Source organism: Akanthomyces muscarius, assembly GCF_028009165.1.
Source record: "Akanthomyces muscarius strain Ve6 chromosome Unknown contig_18, whole genome shotgun sequence".
Lineage (NCBI taxonomy): Eukaryota > Fungi > Ascomycota > Sordariomycetes > Hypocreales > Cordycipitaceae > Akanthomyces > Akanthomyces muscarius.
The window spans coordinates 1,692,233-1,719,777 of record NW_026611618.1 but is presented as its reverse complement, the minus strand read 5'-3'; the positions used below and the strand labels follow the sequence as shown (position 1 = coordinate 1,719,777).

General features: G+C 54.5%; 6 protein-coding genes across 6 annotated transcripts; 2 read left to right on the top strand and 4 right to left on the bottom strand.

Moving 5' to 3' along the window:
* Positions 1 to 847: 847 nt before the first annotated feature.
* On the top strand, positions 848 to 1,280 carry LMH87_009029 (uncharacterized protein; the record flags this gene model as incomplete). Its single annotated transcript, XM_056202295.1, has 4 exons — positions 848 to 852; positions 943 to 964; positions 1,018 to 1,075; positions 1,132 to 1,280. 4 exons carry the CDS (start codon positions 848 to 850, stop codon positions 1,278 to 1,280), a joined length of 234 nt encoding a protein of 77 aa, XP_056056873.1.
* Positions 1,281 to 12,385: 11,105 nt separating this feature from the next.
* On the bottom strand, positions 12,386 to 12,860 carry LMH87_009028 (uncharacterized protein; the record flags this gene model as incomplete). Its single annotated transcript, XM_056202294.1, has 4 exons — positions 12,386 to 12,492; positions 12,605 to 12,660; positions 12,745 to 12,748; positions 12,797 to 12,860. The coding sequence occupies 4 exons, from the start codon at positions 12,858 to 12,860 to the stop codon at positions 12,386 to 12,388; spliced, it is 231 nt and encodes a 76-aa protein (XP_056056872.1).
* A 1,018-nt stretch (positions 12,861 to 13,878) lies between these two features.
* LMH87_009027 (uncharacterized protein) lies at positions 13,879 to 16,981 on the top strand (the record flags this gene model as incomplete). Its single annotated transcript, XM_056202293.1, has 4 exons — positions 13,879 to 13,919; positions 14,439 to 14,530; positions 14,936 to 15,068; positions 15,148 to 16,981. The coding sequence occupies 4 exons, from the start codon at positions 13,879 to 13,881 to the stop codon at positions 16,979 to 16,981; spliced, it is 2,100 nt and encodes a 699-aa protein (XP_056056871.1).
* A 2,248-nt stretch (positions 16,982 to 19,229) lies between these two features.
* Positions 19,230 to 21,644, bottom strand: LMH87_009026 (uncharacterized protein; the record flags this gene model as incomplete). Its single annotated transcript, XM_056202292.1, has 3 exons — positions 19,230 to 19,322; positions 19,387 to 21,390; positions 21,489 to 21,644. The coding sequence occupies 3 exons, from the start codon at positions 21,642 to 21,644 to the stop codon at positions 19,230 to 19,232; spliced, it is 2,253 nt and encodes a 750-aa protein (XP_056056870.1).
* Positions 21,645 to 23,363: 1,719 nt separating this feature from the next.
* On the bottom strand, positions 23,364 to 24,265 carry LMH87_009025 (uncharacterized protein; the record flags this gene model as incomplete). The annotated part of the gene is made up of 2 exons (XM_056202291.1): positions 23,364 to 23,945; positions 24,011 to 24,265. The coding sequence occupies 2 exons, from the start codon at positions 24,263 to 24,265 to the stop codon at positions 23,364 to 23,366; spliced, it is 837 nt and encodes a 278-aa protein (XP_056056869.1).
* A 776-nt stretch (positions 24,266 to 25,041) lies between these two features.
* LMH87_009024 (uncharacterized protein) lies at positions 25,042 to 26,728 on the bottom strand (the record flags this gene model as incomplete). Its single annotated transcript, XM_056202290.1, has 2 exons — positions 25,042 to 25,153; positions 25,215 to 26,728. 2 exons carry the CDS (start codon positions 26,726 to 26,728, stop codon positions 25,042 to 25,044), a joined length of 1,626 nt encoding a protein of 541 aa, XP_056056868.1.
* Between the last annotated feature and the right edge of the window lie 817 nt (positions 26,729 to 27,545).

Genomic DNA, 27,545 nt, shown 5'->3' with positions numbered 1-27,545 from the left:
GGCCGCCGGGTGTCCCGTGGTCGAGGGCCGAAGCCATCCCGGCCCCAACGGTCTTGTGTGCCAGATCACGCGGGGCCCTTGCCCGCTGTCGACTATTGGAGCACTGGTTCTTTGTCATGCCAATCGGCGCCCAGCATGGGCTTCTGATGCCTGTTCCCGCTTCCGAGGAGATGTCGTGTGGAAAGGCGGTTTGCAATTTAAAACAAAGGAACCCATGGCCGCTAAACAACGGCCCGTGGTGTGTGTGCTATTTCAGTGGAAATTTATGCGACCAAGAAATCAAATAAATAAAATCAAATAAATGAAAAAAAAAAAAAAAAGGCCACGCTCGTGTCATAACCTGGTTTACTGTTTCCAATTTCCGCCCGAGAAATTGTCGATGAATATGTTGGAGCGAGCAACCGCAGCAGCCTGTGGCGTTTGACTGAAACGCGAGGGGCTTTTCTTTTGTTCGTATTACATCTGCCTGCCCAACTGCTTCCCCGGGGGGTTCAAACACTTGACAGGGCCACCAAGGGTACAGTAGCAGTCTCTAGTTCCTCTGCACGACTGAGTCTCGCGTCCTGGGCAAAATGCAAAGTATTCGATTGCCAAGACACACACGAACGGAGAAAGCTGGTTTTGCCATGCAAGGGATGGCCTGCGATAATTGGAGGCACGCCCCTGCAAGGAATGAATTAATGGGCCAGAGATTTACGCCAATAACTTCGGTCATGCTTCCAGAGAAGTTCTAGCTCCGAGGTGACAACGATATCCATGCTCTTGTAATAAGATGCATCGTATTAGTCGGTGGTGGCCCCGCTGTAGAACTAACGTGAGACTGGGTCCCTACATCAGCATCCTGAGCATGCCGTGAGAGTTGGCTGAGATTACGGATACTTTTGCAGTACCAGGGCTGGCGGCATAGAAAGAGATAAACCAGTCGCTGGCAGGATAATGCAGCGCGTTTGAAGCTTTCGCAAATGTATCGTCGGCCTTCAAAACGAGGATTGGATGTACGACTGACAAATTGGACAGTGTGGAGCTATATCACTCCAGAAAGGCCTTGCCTTCTCCTGCAAGGGGCCGGGTAGATGTATGTTTACCTCCATACTCTAAGAATCCACGACTGCACCGTACGATCCACCAAAGTTGATTGTGAAGAATCCAGAATATCCTATACGTTCTGGAGCTCTATGGACCCTCAGCTTCCAGGGCCGTCAAACGACGACGGCGAACAGCAGACCTACGTATGGAGAGAGGGATGGACTTCACGCTGGCACATCTTAGGCATGCAATAAGCTACTTATTGTGAGAGCTACAAAGAGAAATTTTTAGTTGTTAGTGTGACTATTTGCGGATCCATGTCATGGAGTTGCTACGTTTTGCCATTCGAGTCAGCACAATGAGCTTATGCCGACATTACCGCCGCTGGCAGTTTAAATAGGGCATGATTGTAGCAGAATGAATTTTGCCATAATGTAGGCCGTCAAATCGAGCTGAATTATCGATGTGACTACCCTCGCCGGTTTCGGACATGCCGAATGGGTCTTCCGCCGATGAAGGCATTAACTGATGGCGATCGGGGGTCTTTATAGGAGCAAGGTGGCCATGGCCAGTCTGTCGTGCTGTTATTCAAAAGTAACGGACGCATATTGAAATTGAAAGAGAAAAAATAGTATTTTGGTAGTTTGTTATTGCATGCCACTGCCAAAATCGAGCGAAGCTGAAGTCGGTATCATGTTGGCGTGATGTCGAGATGGTGGTATAAGTGGTGCGGTGGTGTCCCAAGACCATGCACAGGACTTGAAATCCTATAACGGATAGCAGATGCACAGCTTGTTATCAAGTGAGCACTTCTAACTATATAACAGTCTGATTACTGTTTCGATTGAGGTACAGGACTGATGAGCCGTGCTGATACAAGGGCAATAATGGTGGGAAGTACGCTCGAGAGCAGCAGCCACTTCAATGCCGTTGAACCCCGAACCTACCGTACTAGAACGATGGGAGTTTCTGCCCATGTTGGCCAGCTGGAAGCGGACCCCGGAGATGCAGTGCAAGATGACGCATGCTGTCCCAACCAAGCAGAGGCTGGGCTAAATTATCCAGCGGCAAGAGCCGAGATACTTACTGCACGTGACAACATGGGCGTGGAGAGGCGTATGTCTACCGGTACGGGTCAGTTCCAAGCCGAACGCAGAGTGGCGATTCAGACCTGCTGGCTGAAGAATAGAGTTTGATTTGACGGGCAGTGCTTGGACGCAGGGCTACCATCCATGCTCCATCTGGCTCAGCAGGGAGCTGTCATGCAGGTAACGTGACAGGTGTCCGAGTTCAGACAGAATAAAAGGGGCCAATGTTGATATGGATCTGCGAGGGGTTTCGATTTTGACAGGCAAGAGACTCGGTGACAGTGTCAAAGCTCAACGCGTGAAGTAGCGACCTGGCCGTGCGAGTACGACCAACAAATGTGAATTCGTGCGACCCCTCAAAGCAGCCAAGCGTCATTTCCCCCAGCGGTCGCAGAGGTTTGTACAGTGACAGAGGGCCGCTAAAAAGAGTGCTAAAGGGAACTGCCCGTTGTGCACTGAAATGCCCTGAACAGCTCAATCGAGACACCGCACCGAGGAATTACTGAATCCGGCCACAACCCCAGCAGCGGGCCAATCAGTGAGGGTGGTTTGAAATAGTATGGGGGCCGGGGGGTTCGGACAAGAGCACGCCTCGCCCCTTTGCAAAGAGGGGTAACTGCTGAGAAATATCTTGATAATAAGAAAGATTATCTGAACAATGGAATGGAGATGAAAAGTTTCAGACGCACTACTCGAGGATTGGTATCTGGCGTGGTGTCAAGTGGACGAGTAAGCTACCCGGTGCTGAAGTCTGTTGCCAACAAGCGGCGCGACCGAAAGCATATTACGTCTTAGCCGTACACTTTCAAAATGATTTTCCACAGGAATTCCGTACTGTAGAAGCCAAGGCAAAGTATACAGGATTTAAGTTTCGTGATTGTTCAGATTCGATGTGGCATGAAAAAAGAAGATCAATAGTGATTCCATCAGGCCACATGCAGACCCAACTTGCCAAGAATGCGGAAGGAGGGCAGGAAGAAATCCCGAAACGGTCTTTCTGCGCCCGGAAAAAAAAGCTGGGATACGCAGCAGCCGCATCCAGGGCTGCGATGACGCCTTGGATGGAAACGAGCAAGCCTGCAGGCGCCCAGCTGAACTGTGCAGGCGCCATGAGGCTATGTACCCAGCCCGTATCGCCGCTCGTCCTCGGCATAATGACAGAGTCAGCTTAATATCCCGTCATTTCAAGCGCGGGCAGGTCTCGGGCAGATTTTTCTTTCTTCTTGTTCGCGTTGCCACCGCACAACACATTGGTCAGTTTCATCATGTTTTGGCACAGTTGAGTGTGCAGCGATTCAGTTTGTTGCGTGTGGTGGTCACCGAAATTAAGCTCCGAGAAGAACATTCCAGGGCAGGCAAGCAACTTTCAGCGCAAAAAGCTGACCCAGCTGGCTGGGACATCGCCCAGTGTGGGCGGGGAACGGAGGACTCAAGGACAAGGGGGGAGGGGAGTGTCTTTAACAGAACAGGCTGCGAAGAGGGGGGGGGGGGGGGCTTCTTTGGGTTCTTCCTCTCAGTGCACATGGGAAGGATTTCAACGGCCAAACAAAGTGAGACGGCGGCATTGTCGAATGTCTTCCCTTGGGGGACTTTTGAGGGTTGAATAAGCGGCAGCCAGCATAACAACAAAGCAGGCGGCCCCATTTGGCGGGCGGCTACAAAGCAACTGTCGGTCACGTCCAACAGTGTCCATTTCGCTAATGGGAAAAGGATATCTCTTTTTTTTGCTGTGAAACAGCAATGTCAGAAGGTGAGCGGTACAAGGTTAATGAGAAAAAGCCACGTTGCTGCGAGTCGGTGACATTACTCGAGTCCTTGCAGCGATTTGCAGCATCCTAAAAAAAAAGCCCATCATCCGCCACACACCGGCAACAAAAAAAAAAAGTGACTAATGATACGACACCGTAGAGCGGCTCTGCTGGGCCATTTTCTTCTTATTTACCAGGGCCTTTTTCGCTATTATTCACAGGGCTTGCGCTCGAGTCAACTACCGGCAACCTGCACAGTCTCCACCACAGTAGGCCAAGCCCACGTAGCATCGGGCTTCATGGTGCAGGTTCAAGCCGTGGAGGCTTGGGCACTTTTTGTGATGATGCGAGGTGGCGTTGCATTTCTTTAATTTTGCTGATTTTACCTTGTCCAAAAAAATTTCGGGGAACAGATGCTCCTCCCCCCCCTTTCCGCCTTTCCCCCCACGGATTGCGGCTTATGGGCTTGAGCAGTCTCGTCTTCTTGCCAAAGGACTGTGGCATTATGCTGAGCACATGACCCCCGCCATGCGTCTTTTGCAATCCCGGCTGCCGTTTTGGTTCTTGACGCGGCGCAGAAAGTAATTCGTCTCGGGCACACACTTGTGAGTCTGCCCCTGCCTAGACGATAGCCTTGTGCAGGGGGGCCGATAAACCGCCATATCCGAACCGACCTTTCATATCTAGTTTTGATACTCCGTCGTCTGCTTCCCTCTACGAAATTCCCTTTTCGTATATTTCGCTGCATTCTTCTTCTGAGAAATAATGTTCCCTTTCCAAGGGCTGTTTCCAAGGGCTGTTTCCAAGGCCCAACGTTGCTTTCTTCCTGACTCGGACTCATTTACAGTGCTACCCTCATTTCGCCCAAAAGTGTCTGAGGAGTTGCTTTTTCTCTCTTTGAAAAGTCACCACGAACCGCCCGCCTTGTCTCAACGGGGCGGGGGGTGAGGAGTGTGTGAGGCCCAGACATGCATGGGCGAGACAGCCTGGTGACTCGGGGTGGCCCCGCGCTCCATTGGTTTGCCGGGGCGGGATGAAATTGCGCATGGTTTTTGAGACTGCGCGGGCGCTCACCAGCGAGAAATGTCGCAGTTGGAAAAGGACCGACAGTCACGAAAGGCTGCGCCGTAGCGACCGGCAGATATACAAGGCCAGCTGAACCCCTTGACTTTGCTCTATTCGCTGAACGCTCTTTTGGTTCCTTTTTGTTTACTGCATGTGCTTTTGACATGAGTTCTCGAGCATGAACGGAGAATTTGTCATGGCAGCCTTCGATAGTGACATCTGCATCAACTGTAATCTCTAGTAGCATTGCCCACACACCGCCACCGTCATTGTCGCAGGCGCAATGTCAAGGACCGCCATCCAATACATCTTCCTTCAATTTAAGAGGATGCATAACATACATCAGATACTCCGCAGGCTTGATGCTCCTGCTCCTCCCATGCCGTCGTCCCAGCTGCAGGCAGCTGACTCGGGCGGGCTCAGCAACACATGGCTCTCCCACCAATGCAGCGCAATATTGCTTATTCCCAGCACATCACATGGACAGAGCTGTCGTCATCACGGTCGTGATACTTTTTTTTTTTTCCTTTTTTCCCTTCCTTTCCCCTTTGCTTATTCGCCTTCCTGCCCGTACTTCCGTGCATATTTTCTTTGCCCGTCCTTCCGTTGTTGATTTCATGCATCAGCATTTTCTTTCATTTCTTTTTCTCTCTTTCCGTCGCCGAAACCTACCACACCTCGCGGGCTTCTTTTCTTTTTCTCTTCCCCGAGCCTAAACACAGTATTAAGATGATGAGATCGGGGCGACATGGGTTTTTCGCAATGAAGACGTGGATACCTATCCACTCACCCCTTTCGATCCGAAGCGGGAGAATACACATGTCCAGCCAACCAGGTCTGCCGGCCACTGTCGAGCACAGACAGGCACACCCAGACGGCTGGTGTGGTGAGCATCCCTGCTGCAGCAGCGCCCAACAGGCAAGGTTAGCCCTGCTTCTGGCCGACCGCACCAGGTAACAAAGGCGTCGAAAGGGACGCCAAACAGCGGACTGGTCACTTTTTCGACCCTCCTCTGTTTAATAAAATGAACAAGCAGCGCCGTTGCGCCCTTCGTGATGAGGGCAGCCGGTGCAGCAGCTCCTGATTGCTCGCACATCAGTGCGCGCGCAGCACATGGCACGGCAGCACACTCGCAAACACGCTATACGTAAAAGCTATCAAGTGCCTATTCTTCCCACAGTCGAGCACAAGAGGCCCGTGTAAGGTTGATGCGCGGCATCATTCATAGAGTGCATTCGATTTCGTACCAGATATCTGGAAGGGCACCCTCGTCTACTTCGTATACAGAAAAAGAAGGGGCTTGCGGCTGAAGCGGCACTCCTTCCGGGCTTGTCATTTTCCTCTTCTTGTGCAACCTCAGATTTCCCTGCCTGCGCCGGGGAATTCCAGGCAGACGGTAAACCAAGGGGGTGTAATCTTGCCCAATCTGCCCTCCCACTCTCCGGCGAACCCGCCGGCCCGCAGGCCATCTGCATCATGTGCACATGGGCGAAAACTAGGAGCAACTAGATGGGGTGAGCAGACCTGGTACCGTCCCAGTCGTTACATTACCATTACCCATTACTCAATCAAACATCATCTTGTCAACAAGTGTTTGGCGATAAAATCGTTGGGCGAAATCTAGCCCTTCCCCGTCCCAAGTGGCCAAGCCAGTACTGGCCTTTTCTCTCTCCCCCAGTCCGCCGCCGCCACCGCCGGGACCAGTCTTCCGGTAAACCAATTCGGAGCTAGCCCAAAGTTGTCTTAGAGGCACACACCCCCTTTTCATATTCATTTGTGCCTGGACGAGGCCAGCTCCATCCTGCTCTCTAGTGTGATTGCACTGGGCGCCCTCGGTTCCTCGCAAAATGGGCACATGGAGTTTGCCGGCCGCGGCATCAGCCAGTGATGTCACCGGTCGATTTAGTTCGTCCACGCCGCAACCCTTCAGAAACAGGGGTGTGCATTGAAACCGGACGCTTGGGATCTTGAAGACAGGAACCTCTCACCGACCGGTGAGAGTTATCAGCCCGAGTATTCAACACGTTCTGGTCTGAAGTAGGCCATGGCCGAAACTCTGCAAGATGCACTACTGTTTTCTTCTTCGGCCCAGGAGAAGGCCGTCTCACATGCTCCAGGGTGAAGCCGTCTCACTGTAAGCGGGCGCTGCTGCAACCAAGGTTGACAGGCCGTGCATGTCATACCCGGCAGCAAGGCGACAGTCGGCCAACAATTTTCTGGCATCTTACGCCGCCCTCGTGAGCCATAGAACACGTCTCGCCAGCTTTCTATTCAATATTACCGCAACCTCGAGGGCTGGCAGTTGATGAGGGGCAGAAAACGCCCGGTGGGCTGTCAAAGTGTTTTGCGAGAGCCTAGCCTCTCGACCATCAACCTGGTCTCGAAAGGCCTTCGCAAGGTATCAACCGCATTACTACCTCGCACAAACGTTTGATGGGGCCGCGGGTGAGATCGATGAGTCAAAGTGTAGGAATGAGTCCTATGCGCTGTAGAAATGTTCACTGACCATTTCAAGTCCGTCTGTTGGCAGCATTGGTAATATACAGCGCCCGTTGGACGTAAGTAGCCCGTGCCGCATGACAGACATGCGAATGATTTGCCAACACGCACCAACGGTCACGAACCCCAATCCGAGGTGTATGCTACTGTTGCAAGTTCAGTTCCGTGTGTTTCCTAGTGTAATCGAACAAAGATAGGCGCAAAGGCCCTTTGTCAGATGTATCACCGGGGACGCACGGAGTAAATCCGTAGGCCTTCCGTTTTAGGGTACAGCTTCCACCAATGCTTTGCCGAACTCACTGGACCCGGCAGCGGACATCGCACGAAGGGGGGCGTGTAATTCATTTGGGCGACGGACGTTTGAACGTCCGTGTAGTTGTGGCGTAAACTGCATGGCACCGAGTGATGAAAACCCAAAGAATATGTCACTCAAAGCAGGTCAAAGAGTAGGTATGCGAGGGCCTGCCAAGGTCAATGCTTTGGGGTGGCGCTTGCCTCTCTCTCTTTTCTCACCGGTGCTGGTGGCGGCGGTTCTCCGAACTAGAGCAAGCCCACTGAGACTGGAATAAGACATGCTGGGAAGATGAACGCTGCAGCGAGCCACGCTGGAGGAGCCACGCGAACGAGTCCAGCGCATTGTTGCGATTTTTTCTTCCCGCTTGGAGTCTTTTTTCGTCTCGGTACAAAGTTTGGTGCAGCAAAGGTGTCATTTCAAGTGGGCTAGGTCCCATACGCGGGCGCCCCGTCTGGCCGCCTGTCATCGTCGCTGTCGCGGACATGATACGTGGTGGTGCATGGAGACGGCGTTCCGGCTGTCAGCCTGCAGAGAGCATCAGGCAACGGCCCTTCGATCACCGTTCGGCAGTGAGCAGAAAACGAAACAAATGAGGCTCCGAAATGGATCAGAGGGGGGGGGGGGGCTTTCTCGTTGGCGGTGGCGCCCAAACAAAACACAAAGCGACAAAGAAAGGAAGAGGCAAGGCTGCTTCAGAAACTTGTCTAACAGGCAGCTGCGCGGAAAAGGCCGTCATGCATGCTGAGGCCTGCGTGTGTGCGTGTGTGTCGGTGAGAGTAACATAGCCGGCTGCAGAGGGCCGACTCCAACTTTCTGGACCAGGACAGCGGCGGCAGCAGGCTTCGTCCAATCAGTCGCCATAACTCGGTAGTCGAAGCTCTCCGGGCCTCGCTGCCGGCATCGAGGCCAGGGGACCCCCTTGTTCATCCAGTGGGTATCTCAGATGCATCTCTGCACTTTTTATTTTTTATTTTTACCACAACGTTTTGTCTACGGATACAGGCGCCGAGGACGGTGGCGAAAGAAAAAAGGTCATTTGGGCACTGTCTGTGGCTACTTTTCGTGGACTCTTTCTTGCAACAGGAAGGTAGTAGGCTAGTAGGCTAGATGCGGAGAGAAGAAGAAAGAAAAAACAGCCATGCTGCGAGCAAAGCGTTCTGCAGAGTCCCGGACGACCCAAGCTTGGTGATGAAAGGCTTGCTGCAGTCACCTTGCATGCTGAGGTGTCTTATTCGTCGTGCAGGCACGAGGACCAAGGAAAAACAACGAACCAAGGAGGCGGAGGGCGAAACTGGAAAACGCCCCTCCGCCACAAGACCTCGCAGATGACTGAATGTGACGAGGTCGTCGTGTAGTCGCATGAGCGCCGCCAGCGTGGGGGGAGGCAAGGACAAGGTATTACAGTCTACCACTCACTGACTAGTTAATGAGCCCCCAGGGGGTCGGTGGAAGGCTACAATGCGTGAGTGCGTATGGAGCGCATGCATGTGAGCCAGTGTGTGTGTCGGTTGCGTGTGGGTGTATGCATGTCCATGAGGCTGCTGCGACTGCCGACTTTGCTATTCGGGTCAATCCGCGACTCTCTCCTCCTTTCGTGAAGCGGATTGTCACATCACCCATTAGTCCAACACGCAGCAGTCGTGCTCAATGACCCCCCACAAGGATGGGTCATATACCGGTAGAGGATGGCACGAGCAAGCCCCAACGCAAGGGCTAAAAGACAGTTTAAATGACGGCAACCACAGGATCGTCACCGGCGCCGAAGCGGCCCATCAAATCTGCACAAGTCGCAGGGGTTTGCTATGCTGCAGCCTGGCAGGGCCAACTACTTGCTAACTAATGCCTGCTTGCCAGTAAGACATCACAGCGGGCGATTGCTGCGAGCAAACCACACGGCGTATTACGTTTTCGATTCGGCCGGCAAGCCTCCCCAAACGCAGCTCTCAGCTCGGCTTGTTCGTTTATTACATGGCTGGCAATGATGTGCTACTGCAAGCCCCCCCAGCTGCAAGCGCCCACAGAGCTGGGAGCACTGGGGCTGACAAGGTCCTGTCCCAATGACACAAGGCGTAAACAGGCGTCGGTTCGAACCCTCGTGCACTGCGGCGGGTGTCTAATGTGGCGTTTTATTTTCTTGGTCACTAAACCGTGAACAGACAAAAGGAAAAAAGGGCAAAGTGCCAATCCGGCTTGCCTAGACGGGCTGTTCAGCCTGGGCTCGGCAGTTTTGCGGCCATTGATCCTTGCTGCAGAGGGAGCACGGAATGCACGCCACAGAGGCTCCGAAAACGAGGAAGACGGTATCTTCAAGGCGCTTGCCTGGCCAAGCCAGTACAGGAGCTGCTTGGCCGGTGGCGCACCGGAACTCGCTTCAGCTGGTAAAATGTACAGATTCGAGCGATGCAGAATATTTTGTCTGTTGACACGCCCAGGGGGGAAAATATATTGTGTCGAGGAATTAAACAGCGAAACAGCCAATCTCATCAACCTCGGCGAGATCGATCTGTAATGTCTGGCCTCCCACACTCACACACGTACACACACAGTCTCTGGGACAGCGCACGCCCCCCCGCTGCCCTCCTTTGGGAAGTCTTGCTTCCCCATACAACCAGGCCTTGTGAGCCGTGCATCCCTTTCGGTGGTTTCGGCGGTACAATGGGCAAAGAATGGGAGAATCTGGCATTCTTGGAACCACAGGCTCGGCCCCGCGCTAGAAGACTTGGTGCTCGGAAACACACAGGCGCAGGAGAGACACGACTGCAGTAGCCACGGGAGGGCCCAAAACAGCGTGCAGTGTAATCAAACAAAGAGTCGCACCGATTGAGGATGAGTGCAGTGGTATGCATCAAAGACAGCAACAAGGGAGAAGAGGACAAGGAGTGAGGCTCGGAAATCGAGATTCGACAAGGAAGATGGCACTTTTGTGTTTGATTCAATAGTCCTAGTTGCAGAAATGATGCTGTTTTTCGCTTGCTTGTACTGCTACACCTTTTAGAAAGCGGCAATGGCCGTGGACACACGGCACAGCGGACTGACGAGGCTTGGAGTCTGTTATTAGTGACGCCACAAGCCGTGAGACGAAACTACCCAGTAGTTACCGCCAGAAGCATCAGCCATTTCTGTGAAGCAAAAAGTCAATTCATTCAAGTCACGGCCTGCCCCAGGAAATTCGACGCCGCGGTGGCGCGATGGCGGCGACACGGACCTGGCGACCACCGACACTAACAAACCCACGTTGGGAGCCACGCCTGAGTCGTGGGCGTCTTTTGAGCCTAGCCAACTGCCAAGCCACAGAAGGGCGTTGGGATCACGAACAGACCCAGCTGACAACCTCCCTTGGCTGTTGGTGGTGCTCTCAGGTACACGAAACAGTGCGGAACGAGACAGGGCCGCTCTGGAGGGGAAAAGGCATTACAGCGAGGCTTGCGCCCCTCCCCGAGTCCAGTTTGTGGTTCACAAAGCCCAACGTGGTAGGAGGGAGGGGTGTGTGTGAGAGTGTGTGTGGGCTGGCGGTGCCGAGGAGTGTGAGCACAGGAGCTGGATGCGTGTGGCCGCCAGGTCCGTCGACGATGACGACGAAGGACCAGATGCCCGGTGCACCGACAGGCAGCCGCGAGTTCAATGACTTATTTGCAGTGTGCACTGCAACAAGTAACTAGTTGTGATTTTTGCGCTATGCTGCGCTGGTGCACCGCGCGTCGCAGCAGCAGCATACACACCGCAACGGCGGTCTAGTTGCTATTTAAGGCAATTCTGCAGAGCACGACTGTTGCTTTTCTTTCATATGCAGAAAGCAACATTTTTGTAACGGGCGGCGGGTCGTCTTCGCAAACGCTCCCACATTGCAAAGCGAGCCCCTCATCGTCCACAACTGTTGCCGCGACCGAAAGTCTGGCGCCTCCTTCGTACAGTCGTTGCCAGCGTCCTGATTCAAGTCATGTACACGATGGGAAGGAGGGGGGAAAAGCATAGTGCCACCGTACCCGTACGTAACGCACACTGACACACACTGCCACCGCCGCCCCGGGTGCGGGCAGAAGCTAGCAAGTCATGGCACGCCGCCAGGTGAGAGAGTGGGCGCGCAGCGGGCTCGGCACCAAGAAGAAACTAGTTACGCCTAATAAGCAGCAGCAGCCGGATCGTCCGTGTGGTCGGTTGAGCGAGGGCTTTTTGTAAAATATGGCTGCTTATTGGCATGGCAATACAGAATGCAATGGCTTTCTTCCGGCGCCTTGTGTGACGGCAATATGGACGGGCGCTGTTCTTCTCTGGTTGGTGTAACAGCGCATTTGAAACAAGTAGATTGAACAGAGGAAGAATTCAGTATGAAAGTCCCGGATAGAGAAAAAGGGCAAGCCGCTGTCCTTCTTCTCTTTTCCCTTTTCGGGAGCGCGTGATGGCAAAGCTTTCCGGCTGGAGATGCACTACTGCAGATACATGACAGGAAGCGTCAGAGCCGGCTGGCGGGCGGGCGCATAGTCAGCTTGGGTCTGCACGACAAGAACGAGTACCAGTCAGAGGAAGGAAGACGGTAGAGAAAGGCATCATAATTATTACGGCGCGGGCGGCGGCGAGGGGCCAAGGCCTCGGCGGCGGGCGGCAGAGAGTCATGCACTTGCAGCCCGAGTCTGCAGCAGCATGCTTGTGAGCGTGTGTACTGGTAACTAGTGTAAGTAGCCGGGTCCGGGCGAGGGCCGGAGCCTCCGTGCAGGTTCAGGTCCAGGCAGCGTGAGATCCGGGAGGTTGGTCGAGCAGACGGCGATGATGATGCCTATGTTGATGATTCCCGGAGATTCTGGCAGTGGTGAAGCGGCCGAGTGATGATAGGTGACTGGTATCCGTAGGTGGGCAGAGATTCTTGAATATGATGGGATGGATCATACCAGTATGGATGATGTGTACAGTAGGACGACAAACGGGAGCGAGATTGGGGATGACTCTGGTTGCTTTGGGTCAGAAATCCCTTGCCAGCTGAGCAGGGAGAGGGGCGCGTGGTACCGGAGTGGAGCGGGGGCTAACTTACCTGCCTGTAAAGTCAAGTCATGAGGGATGGATAGTTAAATGCAGCAACGCACGCACATTGGCACAAGCACAGTGGCTTCGTTTGGAGTAGTTGACATTTGCTTTTTTTGCTTGCATGCGTGATGAGTGTTGCTTTCCGTGCCGAGTGGCCCGCACGCTGCGTTTCTAGTGATGCCTTGTGCTGGCAAGTTGACGCCGTGTAAGTTGGCAGGTACAGTGGTGTACCTACCGCGAGAGCGTGGAAGAGTCCGCTGAAGCCGGAGTTCGTCGCCATCGCCGCCGCCGTTGTCGGTGCTAACCATGGCCCAAAGTTCATTCTACTTCCCTTTTTTATTTTATTTTTACAGCTGGGCCTGAGAGCCTACTGGATCCTTCTGGCTGCAACATCAGGCATTTTCCTTCTCGGAGAGAGCCCTATCCAGAAGCTTCTTTGGCAGGGTTAGGGATGTACCTACGTTGGGTGAGGTAAGCGGCAGGGCCGAGACCAAACTTTCACGCAGAGTCAAAAGATAACTTTTCTAGATGAAAATATAGCCAAAACTCACGGATCGGGGGATACCATGTTTGCGAAATGTACATTATTTTTAGAGGTGCGGTTGCTTCCAATTTGGCGTCCGATCGCACCTGTGCTGTGCATGCGTGGTTGTAGGTGTCGGTGCTGTGATGCGCTGTAAATAGGTACCTACTGCAGGCAGGGCAGGCGGACAGCTGGCCACTGCTGTAGATAGGTACCTTATTAGTGCTCACAGTACGGTTACCTACCCAGGTAGGACTCTTGGACGCCATTCATCCACGACTTCAGCTTCTACCACCTCAGCCGGCCTATGCTAATTAAAGCAAATCCCACTGCTCGGCGCTGTACCGAGCCAACAAAAGCTCAGCCGCGTCGCACAGCACTACTCGTGCACCTGCTGTAGCGCCTCATAGCGCCGTGCGCTGTGTCATGTCATGGTGTCTGTCGCCCTTGGCCTTGCCTGAAAAGGGCCATTCCGATCCACACGCCCCCCTTGCCTCACTAGGTGCTTCCGTACTGGAGACTCCCACTCCCACCTGGGATTTCCGTTTGATCACACCCCCCCTTTGTTCTACCAGTATCCGTACTCTTGCTTCTCACTCTCCTGCTCGCCCCCCCAAAATGGCTGCCCCCCCCCAAAGGGGTGTCCGGGACAGGAGTCAGTCACTCACCTTTTTATTATTTTAAATCCTCTTTTTTTTTTAAATCCTTTTTTTAAGCCTTGCCCGTTCCCCATTTCCCCTTCCCATTGCCGGGCCCCTTCTTAGACTGCCCATCCCCATATCTACGATCTCCTTGCACTTCTTTTCTTCCTCTCCCACTCCTTCTCTTTTCTTTTCTATTCTCCTCGGGTCATTCTGCATTTTCCTCAACACTCGTCTGTCTTCCTTTCCTCCTCGACTATACTCTCCTCGACTGTACCAAACGTTCGCCTCTCCTCCGTCCTCACAACAGACTCTTTATACTACCCGCCTAGTCGCCTTCCGATCCCGGTGTCGACTCGCTCGATCGCTTATAGGCTGAACCAACAAACCGAACCCGACGACAACCTCATTTCCGCTCGTTGCGAGATCCGTCACTCATTACAACAAGCCGACCCGTTCTACGTCTCTTTCCTTCCGTTGTTGCCACGCTTTCTGTGCCTGTCTCCTATACCCGACGTTGCCCGTCAGCACGGCCAGGCCGTTCCATCAGTGCCCAACGTCTACGCCTCATACCGATTTTCCTTGGACGTCGACGAGTCCGACGCTAATTCTCTCCGACAAAACTAAATGTAAGCCCACATCCACAGCCACAGCCACAAACCCATCACTCTCGACTTTACAATCTCCATCATTCATTCTCCATCTCGAGGCGATGGCGTCCTGGCTGCCTTTGCCTAGGCCCTCGCCTAGCCACCACATGCGCAAGCAGCGTATGGAGTAGCTTGAAGTTATTTATACACAATTATAAATCATGGAGAATCTTCTTCCGATATCTTTTTCTCGAGATATCCTTCCTGCTGCGAAGCCTCGTTCCCCTGCAAAACCCATATCCAGCTTCCATAGCCTCGCCCCTTACCACCTGCCTCATGGCTTGCGTGCAATTCACATATCCAACTTTCAGACCATCACCTAGCACCACCTGCTTCATGGTTTCCCCTGTCAAGTTCTCCCGGCTGACCTTTCCTTCCTGGCAGCTCTCGACCAGCAGTGCTCTCCCGACGGTGAGCCTCTGCAGTTCAATCACCAAGCCGACACCACTGCAACGCACACGTACACGGCAGTCGCGATCCTGCAGCTCTCTTCCAAGCAAAATGGTGGCGGAACAAGGTACTGGTGGTCCGGTCGAGAGGTCACGACGTAGCCTCTCCACCTCGGCGCCCCGGCCAAACCCAGATGGCGAGTCTAGGCCCGAGACCAATGTTCAGATGCAGCAGCCTGCGCAGGCCGAGCAAAAAACAACCACACAACCGCAGCCTTCCCAGGAGTCGCCTCGAAGATGTGAATCTGCTCCCAGAGCAACCTCACCTTCCACGACCCTATCGCCGACAGACAGCAACTCCCGCACATCAACGCCTCAACCCGAGCCCACGAAGCCTTCCAGAAAATCGAGCCACTCGTCCACCACGCCCACCTATCCCATAGAGCCTCCCGTTACTCGCGCTACCCTCAGCGAGCTCGACGTCACCAAAATCATACACAACCCGAAGCTCCGCCACGACATCAACTTTGACCCTGAGCTGCACTTTCGACCGAACCTCGATGGCGAAAAGGGCCGCAAGAAGCAGGACCGCGCAAACCAGTTCTGGCGCTCTTTGAAAAAGGAACTGGCCATGTTCATCACCGACCGTTCTAGCTTCTACCACACCTACGGCCACGCCGATGATTGGACCCTGCCCACCCTGCTAAAGGCAGTCAAGGAGATTATTCAGACCTTGGTTCCTCAGCGCGACCGTCACTTCCTCGACGAGGGCCTCAACGTCGAGCTGCTGATGCAGCAGTTTCACAAGGGCTGCGCCGACCTGGAGAAGCTCGCTCAGTGGCTCTCCCAAGTCCTCAAGTCTCACTGTGCCCCTATGCGAGACGACTGGGTCGATGCCATGTACAACCAGCTCAGCAACGGCAACAAAACCTCGGACCTTGACGAACTCGTCAATGGCATGCGCAGTCTGCTCAGCGTTCTCGAGGCCATGAAGCTCGATGTCGCCAACCACCAGATCCGCTGCCTCCGCCCTGTCCTTATCGAAGACACGATTCAGTTTGAGCAAAAATTCTTTCTAAAGAAGACTTCCTCCAAAAGAATCGACATCTCGTCTGCCAAGCAGTGGTACAAGGACGCCGAAACCAAGCTCGCCGCGGGCATCACCGACTCCACGCACACCTTTGGCGAGACGGGCGTCTTCTTTGAGGCCCTCTCCCGCCTGATTCTGCCCTCATCACCCGAGAAGCGGCTGCCCAGCACTTTTCTCTTCGACGAGGAGCGCATCCTCAAGCTCCGCTCCGACATGCTCGACGCCATCAACCTCGAGATCTGCATGAGAATGTACGAGGATCTGGAGCGCATAGGCCGCTACAACACATCTGGCCTTTTCGCGGGCCCTGCCTTGGACGACGATACCATGCGCCGCTCCAGCTCGCCCAGCTCCGACTTCAACTTCAACACTCCTCTCGAGACATCCCGACCATCCAGCATCAACTTTAGCAGCTCTGGCTCTACGGATTCATCCCCTCGCTCTTCTGTCAACCTTCCCGCCTATGTGGCCCCCGAGAACAGCGAAGCCAAGAGCAAGACGCGCAACCTCTACAACTCTCTTGTGGCTCTCCTCCAGTCCGCCACCCCTGGGCTCCGCCAGTCTGCTCGCTGGCAGTCGATCTCTTCCTCGATTGCCCTGCAGATTTTCCGCAACACAAAGGCCCCTTCGAGCATGCTGAGCATTTTTGAGGACAAGCTGGCCGCCAACGTTTGCGGCGTGGACTCGCCCCTTTACAAGGAGGTTGAGAAGTCGTTCCACACCCGTCTCATGGCCGAACTCAGCACTCGCACCCGCGAATATCGCTCCCTGTCTGGTGTTGGCCTCTTCTCGGCTGCTACCAGCGGTCGCTCCCAGACCCGCGAACACGATCAGGACGAGGGTGTGGTGGAGGATATTGGCGTTCGCCTGGCACACCTTGGTGTCTTGCACTGGCGCGTCTGGTCGCAGATGGCATACGTCGACGAGGACAGCATGGTGCTGGACTCCTGAAAACAGAACACGTCTGCACAACCCTGTTCACCACATCAACATTTTCCAAAATTACAGCATCAACTATTATACCTAATACTATGACGCCTCGCAGCTTGACCGGATAGAGGAAGCGTGCAAGGCGCCGTCTGTCAGCTTCACTACGGAAGCCGCTGGAGGAGATACCTATGTTTGTCAGCGCTGTTGCGCTAGACAGCCTACTGGGCTGTTTGTTTAAGGTGGCATTTCATCGCCACTTGTACTGTACTACACCATTTGTTTTTTTTTTTTTTTTTGCGAGGCTTTTTGTTTTTTCTCCCAGGCGCTCTTACTTTTTCATGGGTCGGCGTTTGGTGTGCTAGGGCGAGCAGCGGATACACTGGTTGTTTGATCTGCTCTCGTACAAATACCCGTGAAGGGCTTATTACGTTTTTTCAGCAATAAGATTTGGGAAGCCCAAAGCTGTAGATAGGTAGATGGAAGAGAATACTATAATTTCGTACATTTGAAAAAATCTCACTGTGCCCTATGTGATGAGAGAGACTCAGGCAGCGACGCCCGTGGAGTGCGCCACGCTCATGTGCCATGTGGGTGAGCGGCTTGCATTGCTTATTGTTGTTGTTGTGGCTGCCTGCATTAGCAAAAAAAGAAAAAAAAAAGTGAAACCAACACGGGATTGGCAAATTTTCGAAACGGAAAAGAAGGAGATTGAAAATAATCATGCCAGACACAGGGTGTGCCATGCAAGGAGACCGATCGACCAAAGGTAGTGGCGGGGTGGGTGGTGGTGGGTGAGTGGTTCATATATGCATGCAAGTCCTCTTGCAGGTTTCACGGCCAGTCTGAGCAAATCAATCTGCAAACACCTCGCCTGCACACGACACCCAAAAGAGAGTCAGGCATCCCAGAACGGACATGACACGAGAGAATGAAGCCCCGTAGTGGGTAGGCAAGGCTTCACCCTCTTCAAAGCCAGCCACGGAGCATACCCGAGGACAGATATGTGTCTCTCTCTCGTCCGAGGGCATGTCGTCGTCCAACAGGCGCGGAAACTCTATTTAGGCTTTCCAATAGAGTGGGAGAGCGCGCGGCAGGGCTGAGAAACTTTGTCGCGGTGCTGTGCTGTGCTGTCCCGCCGCCGGCGCGCCCTGGTTCCCGCCGTCCGCGGTCACGGGCCGGGCGGGCTGCCCGCCTGCAACGGTTCGAATTGAGTTTGCTGGCATGTTTTCGCGAGTGGCGCAAAACGGACGAGTTCGCTCCAAGTCTAGAGAGACGCCTCGTGGATAGGCTCGAGCCGTGGCGGAGTTGTGGTGGAAGAGGCGGCGGCGGCGGCGGCGGCGGCGGCAGTGTCGAAACCGTTCAACGGCAACGGCAACGGCAACGACAACGGCGTCTTGGCCGGTACCGGAAATGAGCAGCTAATCAACTAGTGTCTAGACCAACAGAGTCCAAAAAATGGGGCATGACTGAAATAAATGTCGATTCTTCTTTTATACAAAGGCTCTATGCTCTTCAGTGTCTCTCTTGTTCCATCCAAAAGATGAGCAAAAAAAAAAAAAAGAATCCAAAAAAAAGAAGACGAGTAGAGGACATGCCAACACGCATGCCCTCCATATTGTCACTTTGAGCAATCCCTTCCCAAGTTAATCTTTCATCCCTCCCGCTCAAAGTATTCCTCTCTTCTCTTTTTCCTCCTTCCACGAAAAGAATTATGTATCCCATCACTTCTCCAAAACTTCTCGCTCCTCATGAATGCCCAAAAAGCCCGGCAACCAAAAAAAAAAAAAAAGACAAATGAACCAAAAAGTCAACAGAAACAAAGATAGTCTATCTTGCAAATCCCAATGCATAAAGGAGCTCCAACTCCTAGTGGGTAGTAATAGTGGTGTTTCGACGAAGAAACAAAAAGCACGAAATGCATCAATGTACCAAAGGGAAAACTCCGCAGAAGAAACGCCGTCGTGTGGTGTGCGGAGCGTGTCAAGGTGGCCAAGAGTCAACTTGTCTGTCTAGTCGAGGCCGTAGTCATCGTGGGGCTGTTGGGTGCGAACACAGACCAACGAGGTCTGTCTGTGTCGCAATGCTGCGTTTCTGCTGATGGCGTGATATTTACAGGTAGATATAGGAAACCTGGCAGCGCGAAACGCGGGAGTAATAAAGGCTGCTGCTCTCAGGTGCGCGGCTCTGGCCTAAACGAGGATGGCCGGGACCGTGTGCCATAATCTGGCGTCAGGAATGTGGGAGACGGCGCGGGAGAGCCTATTCGTTGTTACCGCGGACTCAACGGACTCTTGCCTGGTCCTTGACTCCGTTTCAAGCGCGCGAGTTCTTCTTCCAGCTTGCGCGCCCGGCCTCGCTCCTCCTGTAAAGTCGCATGTTAGCAAGATGCTACACTGAGAAGCATTCAGCCGTTGACGAGTACGTACCCTCAAGTCCTCCTGGAACTTCTTCCTCTCCTCCCTCATCGTGGCACGGAACTGCTCGCTCAGCATCGAGGCACCGGCTCCGCCGCCCCTGCCACCCGCCGCAACCTTGAGGCGGTGACCGTCCAGCTCCTCTTGGAGCGTGGCAATCTGCTCGCGCGCCTTTTCCACCTCAGCCTCGCCCTTTTGCTTGGCTTGCAAGGCCTCATCCAGCTTGCCCTCCAGTTCTACCTTTTCGCGCTCGGCACCAAGAGTTTCCTTGGTGATGTTTTCGAGATCCTCAGCAGTGCCTGCAAGTTCCTTCTTGAGCTTCTCAATCTGATTGCTGAGCTTCTGTACTTCGGCACTGTTCTTAAGAGCCGCCACATCGGCCGCGCGCTCGGCGCGAGTTCCATAAGCTCCGTCCAACTCGGCGCGGGCGATGGTGACTTCAGTCTTGAGTTCGGCAATCGTCATGTTGAGCTCATCCAAATCGTTCTCCTTATTCTTCAGCGTCCTGTCCTTGTCCTTCATGTCGGCCTTGAGGGCGTTGGCTGCATCCTCCGCAGCCTTCTTGTCGGCAAGGGCCTTTTCTAGGTCTGCAGACATCTCGCCGGATCGCTTGCCTTCGGCCTCGACCTTCTTAATCTTCTTCTCGAGCAGCTCTATAGTCTCTTCGCGGTCCTGGAGGTCTGATTGGGCGGTTCCAGCCATGGCAGCGTGCGCGCGAGCCTGTTCGAGGTCTTGTAGGGCTTCCGACAGCATGTTCTGCGCGACCATGGCGTCTCTTTCAGCACGGGCGACGGCTTCGCGTCCGCTTTCAATCTCTTCTTGTCGACGGGCCAGCTCTTCGTCTTTTTCGGCGTCGGATTTATTGTTGAGTTCTCGCTGCTGTTTGATCTGGCGTTTCAGAACTGTGCGCTGGTCCTTCAGAGTAGCGGTTTGCGATGACAGATAGTGTACCCTCTTTGTGAACGAATCGATGTCGTAATCCTCAGAGTGGTCAAACTCGTCATCCGAGCCCTCGTCCTCGTCATTCTCGGACAGTCCCTTGTCAACGCGCGCCCTGCGGCGCTCTTCTCTTCGCTGTCTGGTACCGGCGAAATCGTTCTGAATGACACTCCACAGCCGGCGGACAGCCCCGTCACTCTCACCACTATCACCTGCACCACTCTGAGAAGACTCCTGCTCGGCTTGCACAGCAACGAGACCAGTCTCGAGGTAATCGAGTTGATGTCTCAGCATCTCTAAAGGTTTGGCATTCGATGTGTTGCGAGGCGGCTCGATGTAATCCCTGTTGACCTCGGGGTTAAATCGTACAATGGTGTCGCGCAGCGAGCCGTTGAGCGAGCGGAGCTTCTCTTCAAAGTCGCTGACAGACTTGATGAGAATGAGATTTTCCTCCTTGACGCGGTCCATCTCGCCGCGCTCTCTGTTTGGCGATTTCATAGGTATTTCGATGGCGTTTTTGCGACCAGTGGAGTCGAGCGGATACATGCCGTCCTCAAAATAGTTTTCGTCAGTAGCAGCGTCGAGGCTGTTGCGGCTATGGGTGTAGGTATATAGGCTCTCGGGGCTTCCAGGAATGCCATTGACCGGTTGCGTCTGCTGAGCATTCTTCTTCTTTGAGACTTTGTGGGTGAGCTGAAGAACACCGGCTGTGTGCTCGAGAATGCGTCGTTGAGGAATCATGAGGCTCTTTTCGAGATTGAAGAGTTCGAGAGCGAGTTCTTCGCATTTGCGTTCGGCCTGCGCCCTGTCACTTTCGGCTTGGGGATCTTGATGGCCATCGGGAGACAGCTTGGCCATGGACAGCGCGGCATCTCGGTACTTGGCCTGAATGGCGAGGTTGGCTCTCGTGGATTCGATGCGCTGGATCATGAGCTGGGACTGCTTCTTGAGATTGTCAACCTCTTCTTGAGGCAGGATTTCGTATGTTTTGCTGTCGGCCAAGGCAGTTTCGGTGAGGAGGTGAATCTGAATAGGGTCCTTGAGGTCAACCATGGCCGGGCTGGGCGTGCGATTGATCTGCTTGCAAAGGTCGAGTCAGTCCCACCACCGTACAACACAGCGCATCCGATTTATGGCCTGGCGGAGTGGCATCTTCGCGGACCGGGGCCACTTACCGGAGCATATTGCTGCGCCTCTCGATCCTCTCCCACGAGCATGTTTCTGGCAAATTCGTCAACGGCGGCCTTTCCGCCCACGGCAGGGCTGCCCGCGGGCGAGAGATTGGAGGCGCCATAGTCGTAGGGGCTCCTGCCCGAGGCGACGCCGTTCATGGCAGGATATCTAATTGCGTGACGCGGCCGTAATCATCAATACATCAAGTCCAAGAAAAAAAGAAGTTTCGGGGCGACGCTGGGTGTCGCGAGCTGGCGTGGCAGTGGAAGCGCGGTGGAAAGCGAAAGCAAATTGGGGGCCGCAGGCCGCGTAACGGTGTATCCAAAATGTTATAAGAAGAAGAGCGTCGCAAGTAGCCAAAAAGTGTAGCGAATCAGGTCCGGGAATCGATCGCGGTCGCGGGTGGTTCTGGGTCGAGGTGGTTGGGGAGTTTGGTCTCGGTATGGAGGCCAGATGGCCCGCGTGCGTGAGCTAGGTTAGGTAGATATACAAGCTCGTCGCGCAACAAGAAAGCCAGGAGAAGGAATCAAGGAAAAGACGACAAAAGAAAAAACAGGGGACAGAGCAGCAACAAGCGCGTCGTTTTTTCTCTTCTTCTTCTTGTTTGCCCTGGCGGTGGAATCGGTCAAGTTCGCAAAGGCAATCGTGCTTTCCGTCGTACGAGTGGGAGGGCCAAAAATTAGGAGCACGTTGGTTAAGGACAGGGGAGAAGAGAAAAAAAGGCTCTCTCTGACAGCTCGGAGGGGGAAGACGGGGAGGTGCGCAGGATGCCAGGTACCGAAAGACTCGAGAGAGGCCGCTGCAGGTCTTGTGCCGGGCTGACGGGCAGGAGAAAGGGGGGATGTGCGTGAAGCTGGCTGGCATTGGGCGCGCCGACGTGCTGAAGCGCCGAGAGGGTGTGGACCAGACTTTGTTTGTACCTGAACCCCTGCAGATACAAGGGCCAATCCGCCCGCGCGTTTCTCCACGCTCAGGGGAAAAACCCGCTGTAATAGCATTGTTAGCATGGCCAAAGCCCCAGTCTGCCCGCCGTCCTCACCGTCCCGCCGGGCGGCCAGCGGGTCGAGGCCTATTGTGCCTGGCGCCTGGACACCTCCCACATGTACTCTCCTCTCGATAGTGACTTGTTGATCGATCGTCACTCCTACTCCTCAGGAGCACCTTTGTCCACTGGTTCCCCTCAGCGAACACCCGAGATTGATTGTTCGCAGAGGTTCAGCCCTTGAGATAGATGGGATCGCCTCCTTGTGCGTCAAGGAGGATGACATGGTTGAGCATCAATAGCAGCAGGCCTCGTTTTCTGGACAGCCGCTCTCGGCTTGCCCTTTTGGCAGCGCGAGCCGCTCCAAGGTGGTTGCATGGTACCTTGCAGCGCTAGCGACCGCTAAAAGAACAAAAAGTTGGCGGTGCCAATTTACAGAATGACGACGATGACCTCACATATCGGCAAGAGGCCATCAAGAAATCAAACCTCATCATTGCGCTTCTTCTTCAACCTGCAATACAAATCTCACGCTATCTGTGATTCCAGTCATATATATCAATCATACCGGAAGCTCTGCCCACGCATGCACCTCTCGGCCCTGCGCGTTCAATGTCTCACTCCTTTCCATTGCCTTCAATGCCGCGGGCCACCGGAACATCAACAACTGCACGGACCGACTTCTCGTTTAAAATGCGGCTTCATACACTGGCATCGGTCAATTGGATTCCGAACAAAACGCCAACCATGTTCAACAGCCCCACGACAAAGTATGCTTTGCCTAGTTCTATGTATGCACTCTTCTATGAGCTACCTAGTTTGGCGCCTCAGTGAGTTACATCTGCGCTCGACAACGCAAGTAGACGACTCTTTCACCACCCTTCCACACGTAAAATCATAACGCCTCGCGGAACTGATCAACAACCTGTTGGCCCATCGTTCGTCTGCGATCCCCGTCCCGCTGCTGCTGCTCACCACCACCCCCGCTGATATCAACACCCGTCGACGCCGCCGCCGTCGCATTCTCCCCCTCCAGCCTCCTCCGCAGCTGCTCAAACTCGGCACTGCTGCGCTGCGTCTTGACGCCCACCATCCAGCCCGGCAGCCGCCACGTCACCATCCGCGTCGGCAGCAGCGCGCCGCGCCACGCCTTGCCTACCACCCAGCCCGCCGCCGCGCCGACCAGCGACCCGGGCCACTGCAGCAGCGCCAGGTGCACCGCGAGCGCGTACTGGTACGACTTGTCCGACAGCGTCAGCCCGGAGAACGGCTCGCTCGTCGGCGGCGCGTCCGACGTCGCGATCCGGTACTTGTACATGTGCGGCACCATGGCGTGGAACTGCGCGAGCACCGCGAAGATGACGGGCGTCAGCCCTCCCGGCATGTAGTTGAACAGGCTCGGTGCCAGCGGCCGGAGCACCGCCATGAACGCGGGCGGTACAATCGACGTGACGAGCGACGCAACGACGAGGAATGACTGTGTTCCGGGGCGTTAGTGGTCATGCTAGCCGTCGAAGAATGTTGCTATTCTCTGGTACTTACAGCGTATTTTCGCGAACCCCACATGCGCTCGACTGTCCGTAGGTTATAGAGCGACATGGCGGCGAACAGCACCTCTGCCGAGTTGGTATAGCACAGCTGATACGTAAAAAGCCGCCAGAACTGCCCGTACTGCACCAGGTGCGGGCTGATCAGGATGTACGCATAGTGCTTAATGTCCAGCAAGCTCGCCCCAATCGATGCTGATACGAGGCCCAGCACCATCAGCCTCGTCACTGGTGTGTTTGTGAATGTCATGTTTATGTATTATGTCGACGTAGGGTGGGATTGGATGTAGGGAAATGTCTGCGATGATTTCGATCCGAATCTATAAGAGCTCCGTGGCGGGGATCTCGAGGTGGCGCATCGACCGGCCAATAGCTGCGCGGGAGCTTCTGATTGCGGCTATAATTTGATGCTCGGCTCTCTCGGGGTATTAAAATCGTTTTGCGTAGTTTGGGGGTAAAAGAAAGGACTAGTAGCCCAGCCTGTTGTTTGTCGCGAGCAGACACGCGAAAGTCCAGGAACTGGACAGCTTGCTCGGTACTTGAACATGTGGCGTCACACCTGTCACGTGCAGCCTTATGGACTACTATTCACACACCTCCAGCTCTCGCAGTACAGTAAGGACAAACCTGTAGCTAAAAAGACGCCAGCGGCCGTTATAAATTAGGCTGCCGTAAAAATGAAGATATAAATAGGAGATAATAAAGTGAACTAGGAGTACTTGGTGGAATGAATAGATAAAAGAGGCAACAGGCTGCCATCTCCATCTATTTAAACGGCGTCCCTCTCTATCGCCCACATGATGGCTTCGCTAGAGTAGGAAAACGCAATTGGTCATGTTCATAGGTTAATGTTTCATTACGTCTGAAGCTGTTGGCAAATCAAGGAGCCCAAAATAGTCCTCTATGAGTATTAAAGCTGTACTCCGTCAGAACGCCAACCGTGTCCGCTTGGCAATGTATATATATACAGCATGCGCTTAAGCCGCCGAGAAAGAAAAGGAATCAAGAGTAAAAAAATCACACAAATTACAGCTTGGGCTTGGGAGCTCCGTTGTTGGCAGTTGCCTCGTGGTTGACGCTGACCTCACCCGTCTTGGGGCCGTTACCAAAGAAAATGACTTGCACAGTCAAATCGTCCCTAACCCTTGTATTAGCAGCTCATTCACACGACGAAAAAAAAAATTCGGTGAGAGACATACCTGTAGCGGCGAGAAAACGGAGCAGGGAGCGTCAATAGAGCGCGAACCTGCTCGTCGTTGGAGCCGCCCAGCGCGTTGCGGACAAGATGTGTCGCCACGTTCTTGTCCTTGACCAAAAATCGACCCTTGGCGTCGGGGTCGTTCCCCCACTGTTGCATACGGATCGGGACGCGCTGGCCATCACCGGCCGCCGCGGCAGACTCCTTGCTCTGCTCGACGGGGAGCGCCTTGTTCGAGGCGCCAAAGACCTTGGCCCACGCCGACTCCATGGACGAGCCCGTCTTGGCCTGCGACTCGATCCACTGACCGACGAGTCCAACTACCTCGTCATTGGTCAGCATCTCCCAGAGACCGTCCGTGGCCATGACCAAGAAGTCGCCATTCTCGGGACGAATCTTGGTCGTCGTCACAACGGGCTCCGCCGTGACGTATGGGGGCGTCTTGAGCAGCGGTGACTGGCTGCGGGCATAGTAGCCTTGCTTGAGCTTGATGGTGGTCTCGCGGCTCCATTTGTAGACGGCGTCGCCAAAGGCGCGCGTGGGCTCGAGCCCTCCGAGCACACGGCCGTTGCGCACGACGTTGTCCTCGCCTGGGTGCTCTCTGCGCATGCGTGCCTCTTCGTTGGGGTTTCCGCCCGTTTGGTCCTCCGAAAGGGCAGTTGCTGTCCACTTGCCGCTATCAGAGCGGCGGCCAAGGACGGCGCGCGAGTCACCGGTGACAGCGACGCGGAGAAGCTGGCTCTCGGTATCGTAAAAGGAGAGTAGCGCGCACGAGCCTGACATGGCCGGCTGGAGCAGCTCAGCAGCCATAGCTTGAGATTTTCCCTTGAAGACCTTTTCGACGCTCTTGTGAACAATCTCATCGTCCAGCTGGGTGAAGCCAGTCTTGATGGCAAGATCAATGGCATCGGCAGTGGGCAGACCGCCCTTTGTTGATTTGTATGTATCATTCAGCTCACGAGCGACGTAGCTGATGAGGCTCTCACGCAGCAGTGCCGAAGTGGTCCAGCCGGAGTGGCCATCAAAAACACCCCAGAACATCCAGTCGTTGTTCTGCGCATCAGCCGACGAAGCCTTCACCTCGACAATCTTTTCAGCGTGGTCATCCTCGATCGGGTCATTGCTGGACAGTTGAACAATATCGTAGCGGGTGACGCCCTGACCGCGGTTCACCGAGAAAGACTCCTCCGACTTGCGGAGCGCTTCCGTCGCCTGCTCCGGGGTCAGCATTTCCACGATGCGGCGACCGTCACTCGTCGTCTTCGAGATTGGCTCCTCGCCCACGATAGTACCCTGTCGGAGCTCGTCGGCGCCAACCACGAGAACCGTCCTGGTCGGCAAGGGCGCGGACGCTGTATTAGCGCCGAGAGGTCCCTGTCCGCCGGTCGAGGTCAGACTGCGCGCACCCGTCGCGTTCGTGAGGTTCCAGCTCGCGCCTCCGTTATACGAATACCACGCACCGTAGCCGACGACGATGCTGGACACAAGCGCCGCGGGGATGCGCCGAAAGAACATGGAGGACCGCAGGGGCGCGGTGGCGGAAGCGTGCTGGCGGCGTGCGGCGGCGGCAGCAGCCGTGGAGGAGTGCAGCGAGGCGTTGCCGGGCGAGCAGGGGATAATCGACGATCGGGCGGTGGAGGAGATGAGGCTTCGCAGTGAGGGCCGGCCGAGGGCAGTAGATCGGACACTGGTTTGGCAGGTTGTCCGGAAGGCTCGCAGGGCTGCACGATGCATGTCGAGGCTTCGAAGCTCAGAAAGCTGGCTGGCCCGAGATGGCTGGACGGGGGGAAGCTGCTGAGCTTTTGTGGCCGGAGAAAACGGCGCACGGGAAACGCGGACGACGAGCGGATGCCTCACACCGATGACTTTGATGCGCGAATACAGGCACTTCCAAAAGATGAAGTGGTACAATCTAGAGAGGCTGCGAACAAGTGTGGGGGAAAGGGAAGATCAGCCTGGCGGGACGGTGAAGCTAGGGAGCCACGGTAGCCAAGGTACAGGCGGCCGGCCAGTCGAAAGCGTTCGTCTTTCAGCGCGTTGAGCCACTAACAGTTCGCGGCTTCTGGGGGAGGGCTGGCAGACTGCAGGCGGTCGAATCAGTGGGCGAATGAGCTGATAGCGTGATCTCGAAGAATGATTGCTACAGGCAAGTGACTCGACGAAATTCTTCGGTATGTGAAGCTGCTAAGATTACAAAAAAAAGGTGAAGTACTTTCAAACGTAGAGAAACCCCGACGTCAGTTTATATTTAAAGATGCCTGCCACTCTGCGTAACCCTGACAGCGCAGCACGACATTGTTCTTTCTATCGCGCCCTGCCGAGGTTCTGCCAC